Source organism: Durio zibethinus, chromosome 6, assembly GCF_047325235.1.
Source record: "Durio zibethinus cultivar Kanyao isolate XHJ-2024 chromosome 6, ASM4732523v1, whole genome shotgun sequence".
NCBI classification, from domain to species: Eukaryota; Viridiplantae; Streptophyta; class Magnoliopsida; order Malvales; family Malvaceae; genus Durio; species Durio zibethinus.
This window is the reverse complement of record NC_143167.1, coordinates 25,923,144-25,933,677: the sequence shown is the minus strand read 5'-3', so window position 1 is coordinate 25,933,677 and position 10,534 is coordinate 25,923,144. Positions and strand designations below refer to the sequence as shown.

Below are 10,534 nucleotides of genomic sequence, written 5' to 3'. Positions count from 1 at the left end.
TAAATATTACGCGACCGAAAATGTGACCGCGACCATTATTTAAATCCCTGGTTGCATCCATCTTGCTTGGTCTTTCTGTAAATTAGAGGCATTGATACTGAAATTTAGTCACCCAAAATTAATGTTGTGAATGTTAGTCTCCTAGCATCAGGGTTCTCTCCCCTTTTCCTGACTTACTCAAATTTAGGTGAGAGGATGATGGCTTCTATTGTTTCAAATGGCAAAGTTGATCCGATCTGAAATACTAGCTCAACTTGAATCAATTCAAATCCCTTTAATCCGATTTGATAAAAAAATCAACAGCACGAAACCATTCAATCCAAGTCCAATTGGATGAGAACTCCAAATTTATATAAATTCAAAATTAACTTGAATCTAAATTAATAAAATTTAAAATGATTTAAATCCAAATTTATCCAAATTTGAAAGACTCAAAATACTAACCTAAAATGATCCCATATTAAATTGAGTAGATATAATTTTACTTTTTAGAAAAAATATTGCAATTAAAAATAATAAAATTATATAAAACATTAATTTATTAAAATTTAAATCTTTATATTATAATTTTAAAAAATAATTTTGAATTATAATTTAAAAATAACTTACAATTACCTTTAAAAAGAAAGAATTATTTTTAATCATAATTTTAATTTATCTTTTCTTAATAATGATTAAAAATAAAAATATTTCCATTATTATAATTGAAATAAATTTATATATTTGTTTATATGTCATAAATAAAAGTTTTTTAGGTTTTTATTCTTAACAAATAACAATATAATAAAGAAAATAATTAAATAGATAAATAATAACTTTGAAAACTAAGAAATAACCAACAATAATTTAATAAAGCTAATAAAAACACCTATTTGTGTATAACTACTTGTGTACTTGTGTTATGTTTTGTCACATTTTAATTATTTGCTTATTTTTAGTAAATTATTATATTTATTTTTTACTTTAGTTTTAAACAAAAAATAATGCAAATATATAAATATATAAAAAAATTATTTGATATATTAATAGTGTAGTTTTTAATTCTACAAGCGAAATAAAAATTATGACAAATGTCTCATTTTTTCCATTTACTTTTTTTATTTTTTTAAATATATATTAAGAGACTTGTGCTATTTTCTTAACTCTGCTTGTTAAGTTGAAAAATTTTATTGTCAATGTATTTGATAAGTTTTTTAAATATATTATTATATACATATATAAGGCCCAACTTTTATCTTTTATTATAAACAAAGTTAATTTTTAATATAACCTAATATAATTTCACACTAGAAAAAAAATTTATTTATTTATTTTTAGATTTTTATTTTTTATATGATTTAATTACATTTAATTTTGAAAAATATTTTTAATGATGTTAACAATTTAAATTGGACATATGACATGCCATAACTACATTTTTCATAAATAATAATTTAATTACACTTCGATCCATTCAAAATTGATTTGAATAGTCCATTTATTTACATTATCCGTTTGCCGATTTCCAAATGATTTAAATTCGAATAAGCTTAAAGGTCAAATCCAAATAATTGAAAACAAAATAATTTGAAAATGTAATTATAATAATATGATATTCAAAATGATTTAAATTCAAATAATTCAGATGATTCGAACTTAAATTAATCTGAATCCATATGACCTAAATTTAGAGTGACGCAAATTTAAATGTAACTCAGAATCTAAGTGGACCTAAATTCAAAATATCTCAAATTGAAAATGAAACCAAATAATTAAAATAGAAATGATCTTAACCTAAATTAATCTGAATGCAAAATAATTTAAACCTGAATTATTCAAAATAAAAAATGATCCTAAAGTTTTTCGATCCATAAAAATGTGATCCAAATATAAAGAACCTATCCATTTGACGACAACTCAGTTTTCATATCTTACTGCAAGGTATGTTATTTTTCTAGTTAATGACGAATAAATACTTGAGCTGACACAGTTAGGCTTGACGCCTGAGTTCTTTGAAGCACTCTGAAGGTCCTCTTCCCTTATAATTCTCTTGTAAATGCCAAGAAACCGAACTCGATTTTATGAGTAGCTAGACTTTGGCACCTTCTCTTGCGTTTATTAATGTTTCCATCGACTATCACCACGAATTTTTTTTAGAGTAATGAAACACACCGGCAGTAGGCTGTGGTGAAAATGTCCGTTAGGCCCTCCAAGTTCGCAAATTGATTCGGTCTCATCATCTCATTTCTTTTCACATCCTCTAAACAAAATGGAAGACGAGTAATCACATTAGAATTTTCCTTTTACAAACAGATTTAAGGCAGGTCTTCGGATAATCAAAACTCCGAAATGAAGCTATTCTTCAGTGCTTCTTATCACGACAAGAACTTAATAAACGCCATGGTATCCTGAATGTGGTATTATCCAGGTAGTGGAACTTGTCCCTCCTGTCCTGAATGCCATGTTTCCACATCAGAATATGACTAAAGATAACTAGGTAGGCTACAAAAAACCCAGGTCCCGGCACCCATTTACCACCCCAACATAATTTCCAAATCAGAAGGTGAAGGGGGGGTTGACGGCGGAAGAGAACACCTACGGTCTTAACTATGAAATAGTCCTTATTTTCAAACAAAACTTACCACATACTAAAGCGGTAAACTGGTATAGTAGGATGCATATCAAACTCAAAATTTTGTTATAGCAGGTTCTAACTGCCACCATGAAGGTTGATAATGCATCAAATTCATACTGAATTACTTATCAAAATACAATCTGGAATCCATTTTGGTTGAATCCATGGTAGGAGATCACTCAACAATAAATTAAACGTTTAACCTCTAGGGCTTCAGTCAACAAAATGAAACTTACACCAACAAGAAACAATTCCAAAACAGTAAGCGCTAAGCCACAGCCATGGATGTTCCCGAGGGGCAAGGGGACACCTGGCAGTAGGAGCTTCAGACTATATCTCGGAAGTTTCCAGTTCAAATTCTAAGTTGGGAACGGTAGAATTAATGGGATGAGAAAGGACTACCTCCCATTGTGTAGCCCAATTTAAATGTAACCATAAAAACATATAAAAAGTGTAATGGTAGAATAACATAATTTAAAAAACAAAAACCACAGCAATGGATATGTATAGGTGAAATAAAATAGCAAGATCACACAAGTCCTATGTCTACAGTTTGTTTCCAACTAGACATGCTTTTATGTGCAACAAGAGAATAACCTTCCACATTCAAAGATAGAACATGTCATTAATAACATATGGCATATAGAAACATCCTTAAGAATCAGTCAATCATGAAATTTAATGCAATAAAACATACATTTGATAGGCAATGAGCAAGTCTCTGAACAATTATCATTCATGTAATATATCATAGGAAGTATCAAGCACCATTCTTTTCTTTTTTTTTTTTTGGGGGGGGGGGGGGTGTGGGGGAGAGGCGGGTGGCGGTGTGGAGGTTCAGCAAGGGTGGAGACTTGTATGCGCGACAACAGAATAATCTTCCACATTCGATACGGAACATAGAACTAAAAACATAAGGCATACAGAAAAATCCTTAAGAATGAATAGATCATGAAATTTGAAGCAATAAAACAAACACATTTGACAAGCAATGCACAAGTCTCTGAACAATTATCATTCATGTCAATATATCATAGGAATTATCAAGTACTATTCCTTTTTTTTTTTTTTGGGGGGGGGGGGTTTCAACAAGGGTGGAGGTTTTTGTCAACCATCATTTCTCATACATATGCCAACTTAATGCTATGACGTGCCGGCTCTACTGATCCCTGGCAGCTTACAACCATAATATAATATCAGCCCCATATTTCAAAGACTGAATATGTCTTCAGTAAACCTATTACTAACATAAATAGCAACAGCAAAAACGGGACATTACATAACCATATCAAAATTTTGAAAAACCCTAGTGCACAGTTCTTTCATGGATCCCTTTCTAACAAAGATTAGTTTATTAAACCACAACCATAAACAAGCATAATTTATCCAGTTCAAAATTAATAAAATCTAGTCGATTCCTCAAAGGAAAGTTTGATCCAACTAGCTCATTAAATATGTCCCACTCCTTTAACAAAAGGAATTCCTCATGTTCAAGTTGGATGCCATATTATTGGTACACAATTAACCTCAAATTATTTCATGGCATATCAAAAAATAACAATAATAATGACAACAACTTCAAGCACGAAAACAAGAAACAAATGCCCAATAAAAAAACTGATTAGGGAAACAACCACAAAAATCACCTGCATCATTGCTCAACATTTTCCAAGTACCACTTGTAAGTATCAATAAGCCCATCTTTCAATGAAATCTTGGAGCTCCACCCCAATGAGGCAAGTTTCGAGCTATCCATGAGCTTCCTCGGAGTCCCATCGGGCTTCGAAGTATCCCATACAAGCTCCCCTTCAAAGCCAACAACTTCCTTAACCAACTCAGCTAATTCCTTAATGGTAACCTCTTTCCCACTACCTACATTCATATGTTCCAATCCACTATAATTTCCCATCAAGAAAACAACCGCATCAGCTAAATCATCCACGTGCAAAAATTCCCTTAACGGACTTCCACTCCCCCAAACAACAACTTCTTTTGCTCCTTCCACCTTGGATTTATGAAATCTCTGCATCAACGCGGGCAAGACGTGGGAATTTTCAGGGTGAAAATTATCGTTGGGACCGTACAGATTCGTGGGCATAGCCGAAATAGCATCGAAGCCGTACTGGATTCGGAAGGCTTGGCACATTTTAATACCTGCGATCTTCGCAACGGCATACCATTCGTTGGTGGGTTCCAGGGGGCCGGATAAGAGCGCGTTTTCCGGGATGGGTTGCGGCGCAAATTTGGGATAAATACAGGAGGATCCGAGGAAGAGGATTTTCTTGACGCCGTGGTGATACGAGTAATGTATGACATTAGTTTGGATTTGGAGGTTGGTGGTGATGAAATCGGCGGGGTACGTGTTGTTGGCGTGGATTCCGCCCACTTTTGCGGCTGCTAGGATGACGTATTGGGGCTTTTCGGTGGCGAAGAAGGATTCGACGTCGGATTGGCGGGTGAGGTCGAGCTCGGAGTGGGTGCGGACGACGATGTTGTTGAAGCCTAAGGATTGGAGCTTACGGACTATGGCTGAACCAACTAGGCCTCGGTGGCCTGCTACGAAGATCTTGGCTGATTTGTTAGAGAAGAAAGAATCTGTGGAAAAGAAAAAACAAAGCAGAGTTAGATTTAAGTTGAGATTTGTTCGGGATCTCAGAAAGAAAGACAGAGAGAAGGAATTACCAGTTTCTCCCATTGCTGGAAATTGAGAAGTGAAGATTTAGAGTGAAAGAGTGGGAAAACAAGGAGAAGTGTCGGTTTGTTTTTCAACGCCCAGATAGCCAGATGTTTTGGTACTCAAATCTGATATATCTGGTGTTTTTTGAGTGACTAGGCTCAGTGAGGTTTGTTGGACCCTGGATTTTGGCCTAATAAACTTACGTTATTAGGCTTCAGCTCGGAGATTATTAAAGCTTGAGTATGTATCCATATTTTTTTGTACAAAAAAGAAAATAGTTATTGTCTGTCTGAGAACTCTAGATCTAACAACTAGGTAAAACTTGGGTTTGATTTAAACAAAATTTGCATCTGAGAAATTTGGTCGTGGATTTAAGGATTTAGCCATTTAGGAAGCTTCATTTGCCAATTTTGAGTGGAACAGCTAACAAAGCAGTTCAGTTAGAGCACAAGGAAAGGGATATCCAAGTATTAGACTTGGTTGGCGTCCAGCCCAAAAGGTAACTTTGTTGGCCCAATTTTGAAACTTGTTGCCCCCAAGGCACAGTTTTTTGGTATAGAAGGGGATGGGGATAGATAAGATTTGTTTGAACAGAATGATTAATCCATCTATAAAGTTTTGAAAAAGCAAAGGCAGCTGGTGTTGCAAAGGAGCTTCAGCACCTAGGATGCGGGAGCAAGTTGATGGATGGGGGTGCAAGTGGAGCCACCTCAAGTTGTCCCATGTACTGCAAGGACTAAGGGTAGTGGGGAAGAAGTTTCTTCTTCTTACTAAGCCATCATCAATAGCTCAATCAGTTTCACATATCAAAGCAGATTGCTTCTCTCCTGCATGTTATCCTGTCTTTGTCACATCTTTCTTTGTCATCATCATCATTTCATTCTTCGAATCTTATGGAGTAATACTTCTCTTGTACAGTTGCATTATATGCTTCACCTACTTGTTACGAGTATTCACACCTGCAAAATGATCTCACCGGCTATTTTCACTCGCTAATTCTATATTTATTTATTTATTTATTTAAAAATGAGAATAACCCAATAAAAAAATACAAGCTCGGAACTTAAATATAATAGTTTGTACTTTTTCATATGAGTTTAAACTTTTGAAATAATCAGTTGTTCAATTTAACATAATAAGATAGCTCTTGAATTTGAATCTTAACAATAGTTTTCTTTTTGATATTTCTTCATCCAATGTCTTGTTGTTCCTCGAGTTGGGTGTTGCTACTTTAATCCTTCTTCAATATGTGCTTTTTTCTATTCTTAAATTTATATTAGGCTCATTAATCATTCTTGCAAAAGACGTATTAAATTTTAAATACATAACGAGATCCAATTAACTATAGTATCATTATCAAGACAACTTCTTGTATCAAGAGAGAAAATGAAAGAGGAGGCTTAATATATCAAACGTAGGTTAATCAATAGCGAAAATTATGATTAGGGGTATAATATTGGGTTTGAATCGATACAATATTAAGTTCGAATTTAAGTTCAATTCAAAATTCAAAACTCAATTCAAATTCATTTGAGTTTTTTTTTTAACTCAAATTCAACTCGAGATAAAAATCAAACTACTTAAACCCATTCGATTAAATTCAATTAACATGTAAAAATAAATTTGATTCATATATTTAATAAAAATTTAATTATTTGTACTCGAACCTAAACTCAAGTTTAAAATATTTTATTAATTAAAATTATTAAAATATATTAAAATATATTAAAATATAAAAGTTTAATTAGGTTCATGAACTATTCGAGTTAATTTAAAAAATGTTCTAACTTCGCTTGATCGATAAATTGAACTATTCGAACATAAACTCAATTTGATAATAATGACGTCAATTTCAAAATTTATTTAAATTAAATTCGAGTAATTTACAAATACTAATATATTATTTACATCTCTAATTATGACCACACGAAGCAAGTCAATATGCACTAACTAATGTAATAGCTTTGCTTACCAAAGTCTTTGACAGTATTTCCTTTATTAATTAAAAGAATATATTCACAAAATATTTTTTCAAAAGTAATTTTCAAGATATATTATTACTAAGGAGAGAAATCAAATTATATTTGGGTAAAATTTTTTAATTTTTTAATAATTAATTTTAATAGATTTAAGATATGAGATTAAATCAATTTTTTCATTTATCTCTTATCTCCCTTTGATTTATTAAAATTAATAATTAAAAAATATAAAACTCAAAGATTTTACATTAATATAAGTTAATTTTACTTCTATTATTATTATTATTATTATTATTATTATTATTATTATTATTATTATTATTATTATATTAAATCTTAAAAATATATTAGAAAAATTCTTCTAATATGTACTAGCAGCTTGTTTTTACAAGATGATATGATGGGAGTGTCAAAGCCAAGAGTATATGTAGCGTAAGGCAGGTAATTGCTATGAAAAAAACATTTATAAACTAAAATATTGCAAATGTTACCATTTACTTTATTTTATTTATTATATCCATTAATAAATTTAATTTGAATTGGACTACAATTAGTATTTCAGTAAATGTAGAACACAATATACATGTTTGTATATATCTTTCATTTCACAGATTTTCTCTTTTGGCCAAAAAAAAAAAATCACAGATTTTCTCATTCACCAAGAACAAGGTGGACCAAGGTGATTAGCTGGGCAACAATATGAATGTATTTGCATTTACCATAAAGCGTTCAATGCATTAACTGGTTGTTTTCAATCTCAAAATTTTGCCGTCAGATATTAAAACAAGGAAGGAAAGCCCTTTTATTGATTCCCTCTGTCCGCCGTTAATCAGTCCCGAGGAAAAACGCGAACAATTCTAGATCGAGAATGAACATGAAAAATGGAAATTTTGCAATTTGCACTGTTACAACACATTTTTCTCTGATTCATGATTCCTGATTACATTAATTCCAAATTCAACAGAAAATGATTGCATTGACTCTGATCACTGCCATGGATTCAAATCCACAACGTTTCAAGAAACAGGAGCCAACAATAAATTTTGTTCTCCAATAAGATAAAGGAATGACAAATCAAATGTGTAATACTGTTCCAAGTCAGGTCATGTCATACAATCAATTATATAATTCGACTCTACTGGTTAGAAAGCATGGAAATGACACTGACAACAGCTATGACCTATCACCTAGGGGACCCCAAACAAAGATTATGCCAAACCCTGTTTATTTCCCAAAAACATTTTAAAAGACTCTCGACCTACCAAACGGTACCCAAGAGCCAAGACTTGACACCCATAATGTTTATTAACTCGAAGCTAAAAATAACACGACAGCCTGTGACTGACTGACAGGCTACCAAAACTGACAACTCTAAATGGCTTTTTCTCATCTCAGGCTGACGAAATACACGGACAAACCACCGCGCCAGCCACTCCTCCTCTTCCTCCACTGTCTCCTTCAGCAGTGCTGCTGCATGGTCAATTTAGCCGGTATGCACACCGTGCACCTCTCGCCCTCGGAGGAATAAGTCCTGTAAACCACAGACCCACCACCTGGCAGCTCCTGCTGCACCATATACTGACACGTGAACCCTTCCACGTTAGCACCTTCCATGGCCCATAAACAGGCCCCACCACGGCACGTGACCGCAACAGAAAACTCGTTCGGACAAAAACATTTCAGCACCCTCTTGACAAGAGGTTCCAGCTTGACAGAGTCGGTGTCGAGTCCCATGGCTTCGTAGCTAGCGTAACTGAAGCCATCTTCTGGTGTCACGTGTACCGTTGAGTAAGCAAACCCTTCGATCCCATTCATCGAATACCCACACGGGTCAAACTCGAAGTCGCATATCACGTGACTCGAGATGATGTCAGCAATCCCGGACGTTTTTGTCATTTGACGAGCCGAACAATTCCCATTCCCCGACTTTTTGTAAAAGACTCCTGCCTTTTCTCTGTCCAACCCCGTCATGCACATTTCCAGAGTGATCTGTCCCCTCCAATCTTCCATCAACGGTGGTGAACATTTTGCTACAGCCGAGTAAACGTGCCAGCTACAAGTTGGAAACTTCGGATCGCCGATTATATAAGCCTCGGTGATAAAATCATTGAAATGTTCGTTTAACGCAGTAACTTCGTCAGAGAAGTTACGGTGAGGGGCAGGTTGGTGATGAGGGAAAATGAAGGTGCCCCGTGAGTAGTCGACTCGAGATACGGTGAGTGAGAGCGAGTTACTGAGCTCGAGAATTGGGGGAATTGATAAGAGAAGCTTCGTGGTTCCACATGTTTTGAGGATGATTTTGTTTGGGTAAATGAAGAGGCTTGACTCTGAGAGAACGTAAGAGTCGAATTTGGAATTTGAGAGCTGAGAAACAATGGCGCAGCAAGCTGGTTCGAGGATGGAGTCGAGTTGGGCTTTAGATAAGGCTCGAAGGCCCAGCCCATTTGGGTCATTGAAGATGGGTAGATCGAAGAAAGTGATTTCCAGGCGTTTTTCGAAGCCTTCGAAGCCCACTGGTGAAGGAGGTGGTGGGGAATCCATGTCGAGTTTCATTACAACAAAGCTCAATGCTAACAATGCCACTGGAAATTGTTTTCTTCGATTTTGAATTGCTCAATTGATGTTTCCGTCTTTGATTCTTAGCAATTGCTTTTCAATTTGAGAGAAAGAAAAAAAATACTAAATAGAAAGAAAAAGAAGAGGCCGAAAAAATTCCTACTCTAAGACTGAGGGTGCCATTCAGCTCGGGCTGTATCAGGATGGCTTTCTAACGCACTGCAACATCAAAAACATTCAAAGAAACAAAATGTTAGACCAAATAAATAAATAAAAGGCTACAAAAATCCAAGAATGATAAAAAGAAAGTGCTCTTTTTTGGGGGAATGAAGGAAACGTACGTTGGAGTAAGCAGCAGATCGGAACTTTTCGATGCCACCGTTTGGACGAATGTCTTCAATGCTGTAACCAAGAGGAACTTCGTATTGTAAAGAATTACTACTACTACTACTGGACTTCTTTTTGCCACCCTTGGTCTCCATTACAACATCCACGCTATCCTAAACCAACAATCTCCAATTAATCTTCTTTCTCAAAAGATTGAATCTCAACCAAATCGGTTTTAGGTACAACGAAGATTGTATAAGAGACTGAAACTTTACGAACCAAAAACCAATCTTTCAAATAGGAAAAAAAACCCACATGCACAGCCAAATAAACAAATTATTAGGAACCCATTGTTGGATAACAAAAGCAAAACTTAAGTTT

General features: G+C 34.3%; 2 protein-coding genes across 7 annotated transcripts; both read right to left on the bottom strand.

Annotated features, from left to right (window-relative positions):
• Positions 1-1,751: 1,751 nt before the first annotated feature.
• On the bottom strand, positions 1,752-6,016 carry LOC111286519 (putative GDP-L-fucose synthase 2). Of its 6 annotated transcripts, none has more exons than XM_022876534.2 (3): positions 5,297-6,015; positions 4,261-5,209; positions 1,752-2,239 (listed from the first exon to the last, which is right to left on the bottom strand). In XM_022876534.2, the coding sequence occupies exons 1-2, from the start codon at positions 5,307-5,309 to the stop codon at positions 4,266-4,268; spliced, it is 957 nt and encodes a 318-aa protein (XP_022732269.1). In that variant the 5' UTR covers positions 5,310-6,015; the 3' UTR covers positions 1,752-2,239; positions 4,261-4,265. The 6 variants fall into 6 exon arrangements, with proteins under 6 accessions (XP_022732269.1, XP_022732271.1, XP_089618519.1 ...); XM_022876536.2 differs by lacking the exon at positions 1,752-2,239 and adding an exon at positions 2,256-2,431 and having other exon boundaries at positions 5,297-6,016; XM_089762393.1 differs by lacking the exon at positions 1,752-2,239 and adding an exon at positions 2,257-2,426 and having other exon boundaries at positions 5,297-6,016.
• A 2,268-nt stretch (positions 6,017-8,284) lies between these two features.
• Positions 8,285-10,018, bottom strand: LOC111286226 (S-adenosylmethionine decarboxylase proenzyme-like). The gene has a single exon (XM_022876097.2). It carries the CDS (start codon positions 9,821-9,823, stop codon positions 8,729-8,731), a length of 1,095 nt encoding a protein of 364 aa, XP_022731832.1. The 5' UTR covers positions 9,824-10,018; the 3' UTR covers positions 8,285-8,728.
• Between the last annotated feature and the right edge of the window lie 516 nt (positions 10,019-10,534).